The 21,711-nt window shown below is 36.9% G+C and overlaps 1 protein-coding gene across 1 annotated transcript in view; it reads right to left on the bottom strand.

Annotated features, from left to right (window-relative positions):
• The window catches only part of LOC140236487 (uncharacterized), a 42,192-nt gene that overhangs the window by 15,883 nt on the left and 4,598 nt on the right, over positions 1-21,711 (bottom strand). The window contains exons 5-22 of the mRNA XM_072316410.1: positions 16,106-16,387; positions 14,068-14,403; positions 12,368-12,691; positions 11,264-11,575; positions 10,094-10,381; positions 9,073-9,154; positions 8,281-8,385; positions 8,075-8,133; positions 7,046-7,242; positions 6,521-6,608; positions 6,207-6,283; positions 5,896-5,932; positions 5,173-5,270; positions 4,628-4,744; positions 3,161-3,315; positions 1,879-2,014; positions 1,293-1,442; positions 402-501 (exon numbers count right to left, since the gene is read on the bottom strand). Coding sequence (XP_072172511.1) covers positions 402-501; positions 1,293-1,442; positions 1,879-2,014; positions 3,161-3,315; positions 4,628-4,744; positions 5,173-5,270; positions 5,896-5,932; positions 6,207-6,283; positions 6,521-6,608; positions 7,046-7,242; positions 8,075-8,133; positions 8,281-8,385; positions 9,073-9,154; positions 10,094-10,381; positions 11,264-11,575; positions 12,368-12,691; positions 14,068-14,403; positions 16,106-16,387 — 2,943 coding nt within the window. The remainder of the gene's footprint in view (positions 1-401; positions 502-1,292; positions 1,443-1,878; positions 2,015-3,160; positions 3,316-4,627; positions 4,745-5,172; positions 5,271-5,895; positions 5,933-6,206; positions 6,284-6,520; positions 6,609-7,045; positions 7,243-8,074; positions 8,134-8,280; positions 8,386-9,072; positions 9,155-10,093; positions 10,382-11,263; positions 11,576-12,367; positions 12,692-14,067; positions 14,404-16,105; positions 16,388-21,711) is intronic.

The following is a 21,711-nucleotide window of genomic DNA, read 5'->3' as shown; positions in this document are numbered from 1 at the left end:
CTTCTTCAGTCTTGTTAATGTGTGTGCATGTGTGTGTGTTGGGGGCGGGGGAGGGGGTGATCCATTTCGGATGAAGTGCCGCATTATAAGTGGCGTATTGTAGATAATTATGAAGGCCATCAACCGAGACTAGCGTCGTCGTTCTAAGGAATAACAAGAGTAACAAGTTACTAAGTATTGATTTTACATTATGGAGGAAAAGGATATCTTTATATCATACTAGATCTACAATTTATGAGTACAATTATGAGTTTGTCATCCCACGCTGCTAATCTGTATCTATGTTTGTGGATGCATTTCTTTACCATTATCTTTACGTTTATACATATTATATTTGAAGAGGACTCGGTCATAGAGATCGAAAAAAGAACACAAAATTAATGAACAAACAATGAACTCACGTGGAACTACGTCTGGATAGCGGTTCTTCTCCAAATTCTCCTCACGTGTAGCAGCGGTGACTTCATTTTTTCCTGGTATAACAGTATACGCTCTTAGCAACTAGTTTATTGAAAAGAGATAGAATGGAAGGTTCAAGATATAACAAAAAAAAAAAACTACAATGAACATACGTCATAATTAACGTAATCACATTACATTCTTTTTGAAAATAGGAACAATCATAATACCTATCATATTACCTTACCTATTATGCAGTATGGCTCCGTCGGGGATTGCACGCTCTTCTTGAGGGTTCTACCACTGCTATGTAGGCCTACTATAGCTTGGCAGGGTACACTGCTGTGATTACACATTCATGTACGAGGGATTCGAAAGGAAAATTATTATACAGCCCAGTGGGAGAGGTTTGGAAATAGGTTATTTGCATTGTACAAGGAAAATCTAATTACAAAACAGTAAATTTAAAAGATATTAAAGGGAGACACTTTGTGAAACTTTGATGAAAATTGGAAAAAGCGTGTAAAAATGCCTTGTAATGTATGGTTTCACATGTCTAAAACGAATTTTCAGACTAATTTGTTTTGTGTGTGTTTTTCGATCGAATTAAGGGCGAAACCGCTTGCTCGGAAACAATGAATTTTTCAAAGTTTTAAATATTGACAAGAAAATAATATTGAAGTGATGCAGAGCTTCATAACGCAGCTTCAGCACGTTTGTCGGTTTGTATGCTTGTTTGTTGGTTTTTCTTCTCAAGCTCACTTTCTATCTATCTATCTATCTACCTACCTATCTATCTACCTATCTATCTATTTATCTATCTATTTATCTTATCCATTTAGGGGTATCTTTATCTTTCTAGTGTGGCTGTCTCTCGCTTCTCCTTTCCTCACTTCGAACTCCTCCTGAAGAGCCGTCATTCCTGTATCGGGGCTCGGTGATTTCATGGCTCGGTAACGAGTTACGAAGTCAGTCTTTGGAATTGTCGTTTCACCACAGGTAAGGGCTTCTAGGAGAGTGGCATAGATGAACTGGTATTGCTCCTGAGTGAAGTGGACAATGATGAGATTATACAAGAAATGGAGACACGTTACACAAAGACATTTTCTTTGACCGATGAACATCTCAATAAAATCTTAAAATCTAGTTTAATGTTCTATACATTTCATTAGAATCTATAAACTAGCAAACAAAAATACAAATACAAATGCTTGTGTAGCCAAAATAAAAGTAACTTCTTCCACTAAGCGAGCAGATTAGGCAAGACTTGATATGCCTAGATTTTGTTAGACTCATAAAAAGTAAAAATAATATTAGTTGTTAATATTAAGAGGAAATTAACTATCGTGTGTGTGTTGGCTTCATTCATGGTGACTTCAAACAGTCTTGACTAAATTTTGAATCATTACGAAAGAAAAATGATATCATCTTTGTTAAACCTGAGACTTCCGTAATGTTTTGGTTCGGTGTTATCCGTACCACAACTTGCACCATCTTTGCCCTGTGCTTTCTCATACTCGCGATGAAGTTGAAGATACCAACAGCTCCCTCAGCGTTCATCTGGTCTAGCATAGCGTCCAGTGTGATGAACGTGCCAGTCCTCCCGACGCCGGCGCTGCAGAATGGAATCACACAATATCATAACAATGTGACATCCATTGATATGAGCACGCAATTAATTTTTATACTGAAACACTTTCTACTTTGCTTGGCTCAACATTTCCTCCAATTAATCTCTGGTTTATTTGCATTGGGTTACTTGTGGTTAGGTTGGTGAAATGAATGACTTGGGTGATAAATCTGTCACTGGGGGATAAGTGTATAGCAATGAAAAGTTACGATTTAATAGAGCGTGGCATCAGAACAAAGCACGGAGCGCGAAGAGTATATTAGGGGGTGGGGTATATGGTAATTGTAATGATAAAAAATAATAATGATAATAGTAATAATAACAGTAGTATGATATGATAATAAGATGGCAAGAATACATTTCTAGATTTGGGAAATTTTAATGTACCAGCTTCATTATTCTTGTCGGCAAGAGAGCGTAAAGTTTCTGTAATAATACGACACACCTAACATTACGAATCTATTCTGACAGGTATGGTTCTACTAAAAGCAGTTAGATTTATAGTATTAATTAGATGTAACCTTGTAGGTAGGAGAGCTTCAATGCAATGCATGCCTGAGATTCTACAACTTTGATCCTGTAATTGATCCTATAAGCTTTAAAGCGTGCTTGATGCCTTTGGGTGTATAGCATGATATGTTTCTCTTGGATACCCTCGATATCTAAGATCATATTGCAGGGCTTTTGACTTTCACGAAGGTTTTAAAGGAAAATAAAGGTAAAATTTAGGTAGAAATGCATCTCAATTCTCAAATGTAATATTCATAAATTACGGAGGCCATGATGTCTTTGTTGTTTGTTTGTTTGTTTGTTTCTTTGTTTTTGTTTGTTTTTTGTCATGACAAAAACGGAATATCTGATATTACCCCATCGCATGGAGACTGTTACGGAGGGGGAAAAACAGTGGAAACTATAGTCCATGAAATAAATCTCCTGTTAGTTATCTACCGCAATGTCTGGCAAAATTTATGCCAAGTACACACAAAAAAAAATGTACATTACTAATAGAGATCATACAGAGAGCGGTCTCAATGACAATATCTTCAGTGATCTATTTAGGAATTAATACAAAGACAAAAACACTCTTGTGTACAATGGACTTTACAATAGCTGCTTGAATTTTAAAAGTACCTGCAATGTACGACAATAGGCGACTTGCTTGCTCCTTCCTCCATTTCTCTTGTGACCTCGATGAAGTTCATAAGTTGAGAAGGTTGTTCCGGTACCCCCATGTCCGGCCACGTTGTGTAATGATACTGCACCACCTCTCGGTGTACACCAGCCATCTGTGTGATGTAGACAAGGCAGTGTCATTTTCAGGACTGTCATTCTGGTATCTAAGAAAAGATTAATGCTTGCCAGCCGACAGAAGTCTGAAGGATGAGGGAAGAGCCTTTTAAATCGAAAAGCATTACTTCTACTACCAAGAGACAAGCGACTGTTAAGTTTAAATTGAAATAGTACAATGTTTTACACTTTAATATGCAGCGCAGCTCTTCAAAGACAATGGTTGCACCTACTCTGGAAATGGTTATTGAATTGTACGGAAAGTCTTTCATCAACCCCATTATCCCTTAGGAATGAATGATTAATTTTATATGTAAATTAAAGCGCACGTGTATGTATACAATTAGTAAGCTATTATACAGTATATACATAGAATATAAAATATATTGCAATGATATAAATACTTCGGAATTGTTATGATAGCTATACCTACGGGAGATATTAATATTTTGCAACTTATTTGTTTTTTCAACTCGGACTACAAAAAAAAAAAAAAAACTGATTATCTCTAGTGGTGATGTAAATGACCACTTTGTCAGGAAAGGATTATTTGCCTCGAGTGTTTATACGTATATATCCATTGATTATGTACAAAATTTTGTTAGGTCAATGACGTCTCTGTTGGTTAGGACACCCCAGACAATATATATATATATATATATATATATATATATATATATATATATATATAAGAAAATTAGTTAATTGGATTCAGTTATGCCGTATTACATCATTGTGTTAGGTTCAGGCGAGCTCATCCGGCTATGAAGTTGGGTTAATGATATTCAGGAATATGATTAGGTGCTAGGGAAGTCTTAATTTAGTAAGTAGAGATAATTTGCTTTGTGAAGAGGATTTTTAATGCTTACTTCTGTCTGAGCCATATGTTAATTGATTTTAGCAGTTTGTGTATAAGTACGGACGTTAGGAAATATCAGGCAAAGAAACACTTTGGTTAACACATAAGACACATTGGTACGGGGCTTGAATCAGCGTCGGCGAGCAGGACTGTCATGCTGGGGCGACTACCGGTACGAGGGACGAGCGTCGCTACCTGAGCCACACCTGCTGAGCCACACCTGCTGAGCAACACCTATACTGAGCCACACGCGCTGACGACCTGCGGTCTACCGGGCACGACGCTGGGGCAGTACCAACTACCAAAGGGGGAGGGGGAACTCGAACCCGGAACCCAGAGCAGTATAGCCAAAAGTTACGTGTTTATTTATACTTTGTTTTGTATTTTTTAAAAAAAGTTGCTTATGTGACACAATTATATCAGTATTTTATGTAATACTGCACGTTTATTACCTCAACATCGAATCGCCGAATGGTGTAATTCTTGGTCACTTGATTGTCTTGCAGAACGATGCGAAATTCTCCAAAGGAGCAGGGTGTCATGCCTGGCCAGTACTGTTCACATTTTTTCTGAGGGTAGGATCAATTAGAAGGAAACATTGCTCAGCCAAAACAAAGTCGTCGTTGCTCTGCCACAATATCTATTAGTCCTACAACTTATTTTCCGATTGAGTTCGTTATTCAGAGTAAACTACAAACTGTTAATTTACAACTAAACTGTTATTGATATGATGTTGGCAGATGATGCTTACAGTTCGGAGAGTGGAAGTACACACTTTGATTTAACTCGAAACACGTGCGAAGACATAAAAATTAGAAAGATCACAATACATGTGTATATTACCACTTCTTATATTCATGATGTGAAATACCAGACAACCACAAAACATGATGTATGCATATGCTTAGAATAGTGCAAAAAGCCACGTCTGGTTCTATACTGACTGCCATAGTTGTAAAACTGTGTGTTTATGTTTTTTTTTTTTTTTCTGCCAAACCTTCTTGCCTTCCACGATGTTAGTGAGCATGATGACCTTTTTGCAGTCATACTGCCAGATCATGCGCCAGAAATCATTTATAGACGCAGTCGTCGGGCCTGCATGTAAAAAAACAAACAAACAAACAAAACAAAAAAACAGTATAAAGTTATAGGAGATATTTGAATACATATCAGAGGAAAATCAATATTAGAAGTCATTTATAGACGCAGTCGTCGGGCCTGCATATAAAAAGTAACACAGTATAAAGTCATACGAGACACTTGAATAAATATCCGAGGAAAATCAATATCAGAAGTGGTGCATAGACGCAGTCGTCGGACCTGCATGTAAAAAAAAAAATACAAAGTATAAAGATATGGGAGACATTTGAATAAATATCCGAAGAAAATCAATATTAATTTAATATTTTTTAATTGTCAACATTGATTTAGCTCAGTGATAATGAACGTCCCTACAGAAGAAAGCATATGACAAAGGTTCATTCCTATGTACTCTTTTTTTTTTATTTTCATCCAAATTCAAGACTGCACTTCGATGAGTGTCTATATAGGATTCCGCATTGTGGTTTCGATTATTTTTAAACTTCTGTTTACCAACATAATTTTCTTAAATAAAAAGGAGCAGGAAAATGTTTAACAATCAAGTGTGCTATAATGGAACATTATTCCTCTAAATGAATATGTTTTTGCTCACAATTATCAAAGAATGAATGCAACATACCCTGTGCAGCTATGTACTTGCTCGGTGCATCATAACCCTGGATAGATAGAAAAGTAAATCTCCATAATATAGATAACATGGCAGCATTGGCTTGTGCAAAAAAAAAAAAGAAAGAAAGAAAAAAGAGGGAACGATTATCTGATCGCTATTGTGCACATTATCAGATAATCGTTCATGCATACATACATTCATTTTTACATGTAATGCAGTATTTAACATAACAAACAAGTATGGATGCTCTTGAAATACCTTCTCCAGACTTTCAAATTTACATTCATGTACATGTAATGGGGTTTATTGGTCATACTAACGTTTATGAACGATGCATTGATGTAGTCAGAATATGGGTCTCTCCCACGTAAGTTCAGCTTCACCCGAGAATGGTCATCTGAAATGAAATTAAATCGCTGAATTATAGGTGGTGGATCAGGTTTAAATTCAATAATTGACAAAAAATATGAAACAGAAAGCAACATTAATAGGAAAATGTTTGCAAGTGAATTGCTCAATACGTGACAAATTTCAGATGCTTATATTTCGTTTTGAAATACGTTTTAAAATTGAACAGATGATATTTACCGAAGATAAAATAAAGAGGAGGAACATAGAATTGTGTCTAACATACATGGTAAGATGTTGAGGAAGCGGTTCTTTTTCTGGTGTTCCTTCTTCTTGGCTTCGTCGCTCAGATAAGTCTGATCTAATTGAAGCATCTGATTGGTGTATGTTAAAGGAGAGAGCAATCGTTGTTAGAAATGAAGTCTTATAAAGAAGTACTAAAAAATCATAATGAAATGTCCATTACATAAAACATTCTTTTCACGGCTCAATCGATAAAATACAATCTATGTAAGTCAACTTTTTAAAGTATCATTGTCATCAGTAAATAAAGACCAACCAAAACGGTAAGCAGTTTGTCGGTAAGCAGTTTGGCGCATATACCGACGAGAAATAATGGGCAAGGCTATAAGCAATGGTAAAACGTAAATTACACGTGACATACCAAACACTAGAATGGAAAAGAAAACATTACAGACATTTGTATAACTCATATGGATTTTACGTAGGCAACTATACTACATTGTCAATCACTGTAAGGATGACTATTTAGTAAATTACTGTAATCGCAAGAGTGGATGAACCCGTCTACCTCAAATTCCTCAATGAAGCCCATGAATCCCCGTGAGTTAATCTCAGCCATGTAATCGGCCAGCCGGTCTATGGCAATAGCTGGCTGTCGCAGGTCATCCGGCTGGACATTCTCGTAGATCGATGCTTCCTGCTTGTTTTTGTCACAGTTGAATCGATTGTCGACATCACCATCGTCGTCATCTCCGTAGTCATTCACTGGGGTGAATACGAATTTAACCTCTACACTCTTAAAACATCCGAGTCAGAACTGACCCGGAACTGGGACCGTTGGGGTCACACACCGTTCCGGGTCAGAAATGACAAGGAATGGGGTCAGATATGATCAATTCAGAGTCATGAATTGGGTCAGAGTGACCCCATTCGGGGTCTTCATGACCAAATTCCAAGTCATTATTGACCCGGAACGGTGTATGACCCCAACGGACCCAGTTCCGGGTCAGTCTGACTCGGATGTTTTGAGAGTGTAAAAGTAAGCTTACAGTTATGTGGTTTTTTTTTCTTTTGGATTTTCTATTCAATTGGTTGTAGATGCTAGCATTAAAGTTCGCCATCTTGTCATTGTCGACAAACCAAGAAAAACATGAAAGGATAATTTTTAGCAACAATTTATAGAGACTTCACTAGACACGGTCCTCCCATAATGGGCTAGATTCTCAATTAGTAAGTGCACATATCGAGGAGTGAATACGATTCTTCGTATTCTATATCTGTCAAGTTTCTCTGAATGAATAGATGTATGAACTGGCAACACACGTTGGCAAACGTGGCTTTAATGGTAAAGGTTTAATCTTGTGTGTTTGTTGTTTTGTACCATTTTTGGTATTCACGGTAAGAAGAAAAGTATAACTGAGCCCTTGCTTACAGAATATGTAAAATAAAGTGATATCATGCCCGTATGTATACTGCACAGACATTCAAGCCCAGAAATGGAACAGACTGATGGAATGAATTTGATGCTGGAGTTGCAAAATATAACGTTGCAACCTACAAAACGTAATCATCATTTGCACAGGAGAACTCTACTTACGTTCGCTGGGCTGAACACAACGCATTGTGATTTCTTCGCCTCCAGCCAGGTTCCTGTGACTGAAAATAAAAAACAAAATCAGTATCATCTGAAGAATAAAGTAAGAAAAGGAATATTCATGAGCAATGGAACAAACAAACAAGGAAACACATGACGCTTCTTTGAAGACGCAAAGCGCACTTGCCAAAGGCACGATAGCTGCTTACCTGTAATTTACTCCATATTCTTGAGACCCACCGATTCTAGCTGAAGTGGCTACCGTAGCGGCAACACTAGTAGACAACTTTCGCTTCCGTCTCTTCCAGTAGATACTGTGGAATCATAATAGGTATGAAATAAGTATTGTGACGAGAGGAAAAAGTAATTACTCACGAGATCGACCGAGTGTATGTCGAAATTATCATTATCTTCTTCTCTTTTTTTTTTTTGCATTGTCTAGGGTGCACTTTACTTCCGTATTCTGTCGTAGTTTCTTCCGAATGCTGGACATGCTATCTCATGGTAACGCACGGGGATTACCATTATGTTGCACGGTCAGCTCTATTGACAGCTACGAGATTGTTACCCAACTCGTAGTAACGCATTTATCACCTTCCACGTACTCCTACCATCTTGGTGAAGTAAACAATAATTTTACTGAACAGAGATACTGAAATAACCTTGCCCCTATAAATTACTTATTCTCTATATTCTCCTTCAAACGAAAATCAAAACCGTTTTTATTTAAGGGATACACCATACAAATTGTTTAACAATTTCCTTTTGATAATTTACAGTGGTGTGCTTTCATTATCTAGTTTAAGACCTAGCGGTTGACTCCCGGATTATATCTCTCAAGATGCTTATTCTGTTCTGTTCTGTTCTATTCTGTTCTGCTTCTTTGTCGTTTACTATTTCTGAGAATGTGGCAACAGATAACTGCTGCTCTACGTACGTTGTGATCTGATGTCACAATTACAAAACGACACAAATTTTACTTGATGTATTCTGGCACTTACATGAAACACGCTACTCCGAGAATCAGCGCAAAGGCGATTAAGCATCCCATGGTGGTTCCGTTTGAATTTGACATAGAGTTCACTACTCTTGCGAAAATGATACAGAATTGGAAAAGTACACAGGTTATGTTCTTTCCAACTACAATGATCGCGATGTACTTTGAATACTATGTATGAGTACTTGTGTAGACGCATAATGCATATATTATGTAAATATATATATATATATATATATATGCCCTGTGTACATATATAATTATATGTATATATATATATATATGTATATGTATATGTATATATTTTTGTATAAAGGCCCTATCCATATTTATATATATATATGTATGTGTGTGTGTGTGTTTTATAAACATTACAAAATTCCAAATCACTGCTGAATGAATGACGAAAGATGTGATGAAAAACTTTAAAATCTTTGACTGTCTTCTCCTTATTAACACACATTTAAACACAAACACAGATATACAATGCTATACGTAACTATATAGGCCTACAGTGTATCAAGCACTGTAACTGACAGTTGTGTCAAATTCTTAACAACGACGTATTCAACACGATTTCATAAGTATTACGTATGTGTAAGTACATAAATCTGTGTGTGCTAAAAAAAGGTGGGTTGATAGATAACATGAAGCGCAAGCAAGCTACTGTTATGTTGGCTATCCCCCATCCCCTCCCCCACCAAAAAAGAATGTACATTTGCCTTAAAAAAAAAAACACGAAGGAAGATACATTTCTTAATCTCAAAGAAATAAGACTTTACCAACACAATACAAAAAAGCATTTTTCCATGAGTTGCCGAATGGAGAATTAGGGGTGGAGCATATCTTTTGACACCCCTCCCTCTTTAGCCCCTTAGAAATAAAGAGGAAAATGTTCTCACAGTACTCTATACTACATTACTGCCCATGTATACATATATATATTTACATGTATAAAGTTCAAACACACGTGTTTCTGAAAATACAGGTAAAATAACGTGTAACAGATCTTTTTCATATCTCACCTAACTCAGTGCCCCATCGGAAATCAGCCTCTGTCCAAGCACTTGGTCCAACAGTATTCCAAACTCTGACTCCAAGCTTGTAGTCTGTAAAAGGTAATGCCGCGTGAAGAAACACTGTCGTGTTTTCTCGCTCATGGACTTCATAACGTTGCGTGCTATTTTCCAGATGTTGGCGTCGCAATACAACTTCGTAATATTTGAATATCGCTCTTACGTTCTCACATGTGATCGGATACCAGGATACAGTCGTTCCGGTAACGTTGAACCTGCTGACGATCGCAGAAGGTGCTAATTTCAAAGAGAAATTAATAGGAAAATGCACTTCGAGACTGTGGGTAAAAGAGATATTGTTTGTTTCTTTCTTTCTTTCTTTCTTTCTTTCTTTCTTTCTTTCTTTCTTTCTAAGAATTGATATTGTGGGTATCTTTGCTGGGGGAATATTGTCTTTAGTGACAGTATTTTGTTGTTTTTACCACGTCATTAAAGTAATTTTTACAAGACTTTGGCTGAAATTGTTTGAGAGCAAACAGCAATATGACGTTTCACGTTCTGGGAACTGACGATCATATTCTCTCACAATTTATTAGCTCGTAATGATGTCCGGTTGGCCCCTATTAAGGGGTGTATGGACAGTATACAGGAAGAAGATGTAAAACTTAATAGACTAATAAATGCAGAAAGAAGAAAATTGACCAGAAGTGAATATGATTTATTAGTGGAAAATGAGCAAAGAAAATGGGATTCAATCAGGATTAGATGGAATTAACAAGGTACAGAGATAGGATGATTGTCATCATTGCAGAAATATACTATGGGATCAAAATATTAGAAGGAATGTGATTTAAATGATCTCATACATTGTAACCCACTTGGAGCACTTTGTGATCTCGAGAGTACTTCAGATTTTAGATGATACAATCTATTTAAGACTTAACCTCTGACGAAGATTCTGCCACGATCGAAACCCCAGTTCCCTTCCGAATTCCCATTCAATAAAACACATATGAGATATTGAAGCACGATTTGATAGCGTGTCAGCTCTCATTCTAAATATGTCTCTCTGTTCGAGATCAGTGAGGTCTTTGATTATGTTAGAGTCGTCACTTGTCAGATATTTTACTGTACTTGTTATTCAACACAATGTACGTTCAAAGAGAAAGTTAAACTTACTGTCCCTTCCGGTGGTATTTTGCCCCGACACGGATGCTATCACTTTTCCACTTCCAGCTATCTTTTCTACGGTTACGTGAAACGTCGCAAAGTTAGTGAGATTTCGAATAATCAGAATATTTCTATAAGATCGAAAAGATTGGTCTTGAAGTCCCTCAGTGGCGATCTGTCGTGTCTCACTGACTGGATGATAGGGACAAGCCAGGTATTGGAGGGGTTGATAAATCACTCGGTAGGTACCCAAGCACGTGGGTGCTAGCGACCACTGGACAAGTAAACTGTTCTTCTTATCTGCAGATGGTTCGACGGTCACTGTAGGGAAGGAGGTACCATTTGGTACAAATCAATTCTTACAATATGCTATAATTGTATTTAACTGGCGATTATGGTTATTATATTACTGTTCGGCTACCGACTATAATCCTACAATGAATGTCCCTGCTTCCACAACCACCCATATACGCGCTCTATAATATGCTCGTCATGATATGAAATGTGTTCACACATACACACGCATGTATAGATACATGTTAAACGTACGTTGGTAGGCCTATGTGTGAGCCCCCTGACTCGTATATCAACGATGAAATTGAAAATGTGAGCAATAAGATCTTGTGACATTTTCTGTCCAGCTATTCAAGTGTCCTAATAATCATGACCAACCCTTCCTCACTAATATGCCAAACGTTGTTGGATACGCTCAGTTTCAAACGGCCCTTACTTTCTCCATATTACTTTTGACATTCGAAATTAGGACTATTTGATTTTGTCAACACCAATGATCGCAACAGTCACGAATTGAATCTAGAAAAATCATAACAGATCTCATTTTATTTTGGGTATTCTATACTTTACTCTTTGTCTATGCGCATGACAAACAAACTGTACGGACGAAAATATGGAACAGACCTACCTCGCAGCCATTTTCAGAATCTTATTCAAAGTCTATTATGTTCTTTCTGTATAGTCATGGAAAGTTAAATATGATATAACTCAGTTCCAATAATCTAGTTGCTGATTAATTTGTAAATATCCCAAATGTGTGTGAAGGGGAAAATTATTGATGGGCTTGTATCAAGTTGCATCAAGCTGGGAAAGTCCTACCACGATCTGATTCAAGGCTGTCGATTGTGACGTTTGCTGACCGTAACAAGGTGATCTCGGTCTCTCCATAATCCCTTCGCACAAGCTCGAGAGATACATTATAGGAGTTCAGGGGAGAGAGTCCTGTGAATTCCATGCTTCGATTAGGAAAAATTGTGTTAAATGACTCATTTGGCAATAATGTCTCGCATAAGTCTCTGTCGATAACTTTGTAATAGCCACGCCATTGCAAGTCTTGCCAGGAGTACATGCATCCCTCAGTGACTTGGTAAACCCATGACAAACGTATTGTCGTCCCTTGTACCCACTCCGCTGATAATGATCCTATATTCGCAAAAAAAAAGGAATATAATACGAAAAGATATAATCAAAAGTGCAAACATAACGTATGCATTAGTTATACAGGAAGCGAAAGTTATATGATTATACCTTGATCATCGTTTTTTCTATGTCTATTTTTTTTTCTCCATCACCTATGGCGCTAATAGTGAAAAACAAGGGCATGACAAAGAATGAAAATGAAGAAAACAACAGGCTAAGGCTGTATTTAGCACAGATTCTTAATTCCCACTTAAAGTGTACCTACAGATCCAAATGGAAACATGCGTGACATTGTGATAGAAATCTCGTTAGTGACGATAGATTGTGTTTTACAGTTACTATTAAATAAATACATGATCATACTCAGATCGCAGAAACACTTTTGGATGCGGTGCTGTCAGAGGTTATCATGAAAACATAGTAAAGTTTATGACTGTCTTTGCAGCTCTCAAGTCAATGCTTATTTCCATACACTCTTATGACAAGAAAATTTTGCAACAATAGATGCAATTACAACAAAACTTGAGATTAGACAACAAAATCAGGGATGCGCCTTTGCTATACTGATCCACATTATGCCATTCTTTCCAACTTCCCCCAGCCTAATCCATTCCCCATAATGTATCACAATAGTTGTGTTAGGATATTGCGCAGTTATGGCTTTCTTTGAGTAATTACTCTGTTATGAAGAGGCATCAACAATTTTGTGGGAAAAACACTAGTACTTTTTTTTTATCTCAGCATGTCTAAAATAGAAAAGTTCGTAAAAATCTAATGACAGATCATGCACGTTCGGAGTTGACCCAGATACGTGAGTGTGTGCTTGTGTGTGTGCAGAAAACGTCATTATCATTCCTGGCTCAATATGCATCTGTGTAATGGCTCGAGAGCAGCTCATACGGTGCATACGGTTGCAGTAAAGATGATTCTCTTATGGGGAAAAACAACTTAAGAAAGTGATGGTTGCACCAGCTAGTATTAATCCTATGTATATACCTTGAATGTCATGATGAGGTTGCATTAGATAGTTCCTTAAAGATCGTATAAATATGAGTTTTACAATCACATATTTCTTTCACCTATGGTACGCAATGGAAAGATCAACAATTTATGAATACAATGTTCTGTACGTACTCAGAGAACAATAAAAATAATTATGCGTACAACTGCACAAAACAGGATTTGCAATTTAGCGATTATTTTCACTGATTGTCCTAAAAATCTAAAAGAATCACAGCGAAGTGCAATTTGAAGTCTCAAACCAATTCAAGCCATCCAGTGTCTATGGATGTATGGGTATAGGGGCAGGGCTGTTTATGGTTATAAAGTAAGGCGGTAGATTTCTTCTATACTAATACATTTTCCTGTGAAAGACGTACCGATATCTGAAGCAAATGTTGTGACTGTAACGGCATTGGAAACGGCTATGTTGAACCCCACGCCGCTTTCATCTCGCTGCAAAAGCTGGACTTTAATATCGTATGTTGTGGAAGGCTCAAAGTCTCGTAATATCGTAGAGTTTGACGTTTCTCCATGATAAAGCGCTATTTCTTTGATCTGTACCCATCGAGTTTCGGTTAAGCGTTCCTCAGAGCATGTGTCTCTCCGCACAACCCTACGGTGAACGCGCAGAAATAATCCTGTGGTATCGCTGCACTGATCAAAGAGTGACCATGAAACTTCCGCTGTTGTCGAAGATGTCGTGTTCGCCCACACTAAGAGAAATAATATAATTATAATACTAATGACGAACTGTAACGTTATATCACGTAAAAAATGATAATACACAGCCATAACAGCGTAAAAGGTCCCATATTATCGTGCAAGCTTTGGTTCTTAGTGGAACCCTCCATTTCCATTCCCATCCTTATGTTACTCATTTCACATGTATACTTTGTTCAATCACATTTTGCAATTATTACAAATATCCTCTGCGTATGCATGCATTGTACATAATTTCTCTGCTTATTTGATGGAAATAATTTTGAATCTTGAATTTAAATCTTTAAGCGTAAAGCACCACTCAGTGATGTGTGATATATATGATATATATGATCAACAAATAAGCACCACAAACATCGTGAATCTTTAGCATTTTGCAGCTCGTACATCCATTGCTTAAAGTGAAGTTACTAATTAGGGCTTTAGAGTATAGAAACACTACACACTTACACACACACACACACACACGCACACACTTACAAAGATTTCTTAAAAACTTGAGCAAGGCATGACACTTACTGAAAATATCTCAAGCAGCAGATTTTGAATCCTATAACAGTTCCCATTAATTGGACCAGGCGGAGTTCAAATTCAAAATCATTCTGGGTATGTGTATATTATACATGTTATAAATCCTAAAATGTCAGGGAACCAGAATGGATTGTAGCTGACAGGCACGGAATATCAAAGTGACACCATCACACCTCAAAAGATATTGGAATATTACACAGTGATGAAAAGAAAACATTCACATTTCCTGTGCAATAATAGTAATAATAGTAGGGGATATATGCCCTTTATTACTCAGTCTGGGTGCTCAAATTTCTTCATATTGCATGTAATTTGTCCACATAAACACAAATTGGTTTTCTCATTGTCCCTTGAGGAAAAGATAATAATAATTATGTGCCCTGGCCGAGGAACTTAGTAACTCTGTCACAATGTATTTGTCATCTGTCAATGTCATTTACGGTCTTCTGACGAGTTCATTCAAAGCATCCATTACTATAGAGCTCTGTATAGCCTACTCCAAAAGGGTGATGCAAGCTTCAAAAGTAAGTTTTACCAAGTAGTGTCCCGTGTTGAAATGACTTTATTTGTAAGTTAAAGAAATATCCAATAATGAAGATAAAGATTTCTGGATTTAGGATTGGAAAATACTATACTCCAGCCTAACTTCAGCCACATACGATTATGTTCAATGCCAGTGTAATTTGGTGATTGATTAGAAAAGATACCAATACACGATGATATAAATGAAAGAAAGGCGTGAAGACAAAAGTCATATGCTATGGCATAGCAATTCCTGCTTTTCATATTGTTTGTCAGAAAAGTCTAGTAGGCTTTAGCTTGGTTGAAATATTATTAAATATCAGATTAGGCGATAGTTTCCTATGTAAGAGGGCAATAAATCATAATTTCTAATAAAAAAAATCGAGTATTTGATTACAAATTATATAGTTTTTAACATGTTTTTATAAGAGTACGTAATCACTCCTATTATACATGATAGACCAAACATTTCATTATGGAGAGAAAGAATTCAGATGCGTAATGCATTGCGCAACAATGATTATTATTGCAAAGTGTGTATAGTAACTATATTCGTTGGTGTTGCTTTCTTAGATATAGAACATATGATGATATTTCATTTTATAAAAATGTTGAATTTCATGTTACAAGTCTTTTCATTACCTTTCAAGCCGTGGAATGTAATATTTAGTTTTTGCCAAGGCCCAACGTTCTGCCTTCTTTGTCGAACACGAACTCTGAACACATAGCGGACACACGGTATAGCGTCGTGAAAGGTGACGGTGGTGTTACTAGCATTGGTGATGTTGATGCACGTCTCAGGAAGATTGTTCCGCACAAGCTGAACTTCATATGCCTCAAAACGGTTAGCATTCGACACGCGACCCCAACGGACTTGTTTCCCTTCCGTGTTTGTGATGGAGTTGAGAGCTATAGGACCGGGTGCTTTTATCATGCCAATGAAACAAGGGGGGATTAAAGTTACATCAGAATAGATTACCTCCACAAACACAGTCAGTTGACAGTATAATTACATTAGTAAAAATGTCAAAATGCTACAATTAACGCTAAAAGAAATTTTGCAACGTTTCAGACCATTTTGGGCATTTCGAAACTTTGCGCTCTTCACTTGCGTATGCCCCCCCCCCAAAAAAAAAAAAAATGTTCATCTTAAATTCATTGAAGCTCGTCAGGATTGGCAATACCGCCCCCGCCCCCCATTCTGTTACATATTTTGTTCTTATTAAAACTAAGATATTCTTATATAAACAAAAAGTATACAAATGAAATCTCAAAATTATCCTCGATCAATTTTTACGCAGAGATCAGTATCTTCCCTTTTGGGACTGTAACTCAGTTTCTCAATTTGATGATGTCTTTTCTGCGAAAATATCGAATAAAGTGAAGTTTATAAAATTTGACGATTTTGCGTGTTATATCTCTAACGCCGTTTCTTTATTCTCTGAAATGCAAATGTTATAAACATTAAATGTGTCCAGGTAGAAATACGTCACTATCTTGAAAGGTATCATTTACCATTTGCAGATGAAACAAAAACCCACCTTCAGTGTTTCTAAGTAGTTCTAAAATGCCACTTAGGGATAGAAACAACTAATGTAAAAAACAAATAATGAATACAATCAATAAAGTATTGCTAGTATACAAAATATGAACAATAGCTGTTATGAAATTGCTTCTAGAAAATCAGTCTACAGTTATGGCTTATTGGAAAAATTAGTGATACATCGTATCTTCTTACACTTTAGGCTCTATAGCGAAATGTTGTGATTATCATGGTAAGATGTTTTGTGATACAACTGACATACACTATTATGCAGAAAATGTGATAGCTCTAACATTCATTAAATCACTGCTCCCAATGGTAAACAATGCCTAAATTTATCTAAGATTTAGATATGTTCCTGCTGACATTTTGGGCTATCGAAATGTATCTTTCATTTGTTCATTGAATATCTGAAGATTATTGGTAATGCGTATCTTTTACACGGACATAATCTGCAGCTTATCGTACGCAAGATACCATGTTCAAATTCCTGTTCTTTGATGAACATCTCAAAAATTGCATGGCTAATGGCCTCAATTACAGATTTAGGATCACCTTGTTTTTCACTTTTGACAAATTTCTGATCTATTTTTGTTGTAGTTTGCTTGTTTCGTGTGCTTTTTTTTTTTTGTTTTAATTGAGCTAAACTCTGGTTTTGTTCACATTGAAGTCATGTTGTCAAGTGTAGGCCTATTCACTTACCCGCACACATGTAATTTCCCTTCGTTTTGTATTGCATGTTGCATTGCTGAGGCATTTTGCAGGCTCGTCATAAAGAGGTTGCCCAAGTGATCATACAATAAACAGCATGATGATATAATACAGCCATCTTGATTGTGCAAAGTTGGGTCAAAGTTCAAATTTGAAAAGACCTATTCCAAGGTCAGGATTAGCCCTAAAACACTTAAGTGTCATGCGTCGTGTCGAAGACCCCTTACACAATTACCGACTTACGACTTACTCCCTCACCCATACGTACGTAATACTAAAGGTAGTAAGCGACTTCCCTTCGTCTTGTATCTTGTAGGCCTACTGCTTTGATTTCTAGCTGTCCCCCTTTAAAAGGTGCCGATCAAGATTTCTGATCACCTCCTGCTTATCACCTTATATTACACGTCTCAGTGACGAGTAGATCAAATCTCGTTTATTGTTATGAGGTATCATTCATATCTTTACTGACGGTGAATGTGTTGCCAATAGACCGGTTCTGTAATGTTTTCAGACATTATGCTTTGCTGAAAAAAAAGTTGCCCTTTATAACCACAAAGCTTGTCGAAGACTCGCCCTGCCTAGCAAGAATTATAGGTGAATTCCAGCCTGTGCAACTTACTGCAGGGGCGGATCCTGGAATAAGGGGTGGGGGCGAAACTAATATTTCTGGTGTCACTTCAGGTTTCATTTCATTATTTTTCTGTTGTGTATTTCTCTTGTTTTTAACGAAAAATAAGAGGGCGTGCTCCGGCTGCGCCCCCTCTGGATCCGCCACTGTACTGGGAGGGAGCAGGTGAATGAAATACTAGGCTGTAAGGAAAGAAACGTCCAAAAGCTGTAATGCATTACAGAAACGGTCTAACAAGTAGGCCCTACACGGGAACGTGAGCCTTCTCTTGACTTTTTTTAAATTCTTTCATTTCAATAAGGCATGTAAAATACAAACTATTCCGCGATGCGTCACCCACAAACTCCGTGCGTGCCAAGCCAGCTGTGTTCATTTTGCATACTTTGATCGCACTTTTTTTTCGCTTCTATTCTGACTAGGATAAGCATGAAAAACATTTTTTTTTTTAAATGAAAACAGAGTGTTGAAACTCTCACTGTTGCTAAAAACATGGGTGCCAGTAGGCCCAAAGTGTCATCGTGATCCTGTTGGAGGGGTCATCCCACGAGACCGACACCCATGAGTTATACAGTTCACGAGCTTGACATTGAAAAAAAGTCCATGAGTCATACATCCCACGAGTCACAGCCCATACCTAGTTTGGTGACCACGCATCTTTTGTCTCTTTTTTATGTGTATTACTCAAATTTCTCACTTCTTTATTAAATCAATGTGTAATGTACTCCACGTTTTCATTATAAAGTTGATATTTCAACAGCGTTGCCTTTCCTAGTATGTGCAAAAAGGACTACTAGTAGTCTTTTCCTGTTTAGAACACTCGTTATGTGCAATACGTCTATCCCTACATTGTGTGTGTGTGTGTGTGTGCGTGCGTGCCTGTGTGTGTATGTGTGTAATGCATATTGTCTAAATCTTCGCATTTCCGATTTACCTGTTTAAAACCGCAACAAATTTTCTGACATTTGAGGGTTTTTATTTCCACATCATATTAAGCCTACGCTCAAGTTGTAATCTTGATCCACCTAAACTGCTTTGATTTGACCATTATTTGAATGAAAATATGGATGAGCGTTCCAACTCTAATTTTCGGTTCTTGCGCGGAAATTATTGTTGGCTTTATCAGGAGCATTTTATTTGTCTGCTATGGATTTTGGTTTTGAGATCAAGAGAAACATAGAGAAACATCAATCGACGAATCAATTTAACAGCGTTAGATTTGTACTACATTATTGAATATGCAAAAGAAGATATAGTATAATTCCTGTATCTACTTTTATAATTAAGTGCTTCAATACTCCGTTCAATAATGTTGAGCAATTCAAATGATCATTGTATAGACCCTAGCTGCCCATTTATTTGTAGAATAAAAAGTTAATATTGTGATGTATGTTCTCTCTGACGAAATGATATGTAATTATGTATATATGACATGCGTCATGTTAAGAAAAAGGGCTCTGGTTCACTGGAAAATGAATCCTTCAATCAGTGAAAAAGCAATCTAACCTTCACGGCCATTTTTTTTTTTTTTTTTTTTTTTTTGGTGAGAAAGGCTAGTAATCCTGGCATTCTTGAAGACGCTTGAATAAGACATGCAACTTGATAAGTGGTACAACCATCTTCAGAGATGTTGAGGCTCACGTAATTATCAACTATATATGCCTGCTATTCATTCTCCCCATGCACTGTGGAAACCACAGGTTGACAGCGTAAAAAGTAAAGTGTTACGTAATTTGTACGCTTTAAAGGGGAAAGCTAGTAACTGATCAGTGGGAATCAATGGAAATGCTGGGAGATGATTGTTCCAATCCTTATGGGATTCATTCAAGAGTTCATTGTATATCTATTGCTGTGTGAAAATGATTTGCTTCAGAACGGTCTCATATTCAAATAATGTGCAGATTAATGCACCGTCACTGACCAGGGACGCTAACCTGGAAGCATTAAACTGCACATTACTTGAATATGAGACCATTCTGAAGCAAATCATTTTCACACAACAATAGATATACAATGAACTCTTGAATGAATCCCATAAGGATTGGAACAATCATCTTCCAGCATTTCCACTGATTCCCACTGATCAGTTACTAGCCTTCCCCTTTAAGAAGGGCAAGATCATACATTGACCAAGACACCGCATTAACCCTGTATAATACAATGATTCGTACTCACTTTGAGTACTGTAACACCATCTGGATGAAACCAAATTCTGGTAATATAAAAAGACTGCAAATACTTCAGAACAGAGCCTTGCGAACTGTTCTGAAAGTGGATCATCGTCACAATAGACGAATTTTGTATGGGAGGCTGCCTGTTGACTGCCTCAGTGCCAAAGTGAAAAAAGATCTTGTTGTTTTTATTTACAAAGTTTTAAATAACCTCTTGCCTGATTTTCTGACTTATCAAGTGAACGTAAAAGTATCTAATTACAATCTGAGGAACTCGGCGTTTAAAGTATTGTTACCAAAACCAAAGACCAATTTCTGCAAAAGTAGTACTATTTACATAGCAGCTCAATTATTCAATCAATTACCGGAAGCCACGAGAACATGTACAAGGTTAGCACAATTTCTGAAGGATATCGATTCTGTTTTCTTCCTTGATTTATGAGTTTTTCTATTTCTGAGTAATATTTTTTTTTAATCACTTCCTTTCCGAGATTTTTTTTTTTTGTTCTTCTTACTGCATTCTACTGTCTGACTGTTTTGTTAAGAATGCTGTGTATATATGTATTTTTTTTTCCATCTTTTTGTTTGGTTATACCGATTATTGTCTATGTATTATTCTATACGTTGATTGTACCACATTATGTTTTTTGTACAGTGTATATCATACGGACTTGCTGAAAAACAGCCTAACGGCTGAGTGCAAGTATTTTTACCCGTGTTTAAATAAAAAACAAACAAACAAACTCGGTTTGATATTAACATGATTATTTGTCATGCAAGGGCCTTGTCCTCAATCTTTACAAACCACTGACACAGAAAAACAAACAGTTCTACTACGGGACATGTCTCATGAAAAGACTAACTTTGCTTTAAAAAAAAAAGACAAAACAATGTGAATTTTCATCTATCTAGTCGTGATTAAATGCTCGACGCACTATATACATCTAAACGATTAACAGAACAGACGTCCACCGGGCACTACATTCTAGGGTATACGAGTGGTGAATCAGCTCAGTCGGTAGCGCGTCTACCTCACGATAAAAAGGACCCGGGTTCGATTTCCGTAATCATATCGTCCCCTCCAGTCATACTAGAGGCAAAACACTCTGTCCCTCGGATAGGACATAAAATGGAGGTCCCGTGTGTAAGAGAATCACAACGGAACTCATGCACGTAAAAGATCCCGCTTCCTTTATAT

This window comes from Diadema setosum, chromosome 13 (assembly GCF_964275005.1).
Source record: "Diadema setosum chromosome 13, eeDiaSeto1, whole genome shotgun sequence".
NCBI classification, from domain to species: domain Eukaryota; kingdom Metazoa; phylum Echinodermata; class Echinoidea; order Diadematoida; family Diadematidae; genus Diadema; species Diadema setosum.
The sequence above is the reverse complement of the archived record's forward strand: the minus strand, read 5'-3'. Positions and strand labels throughout refer to the sequence as shown.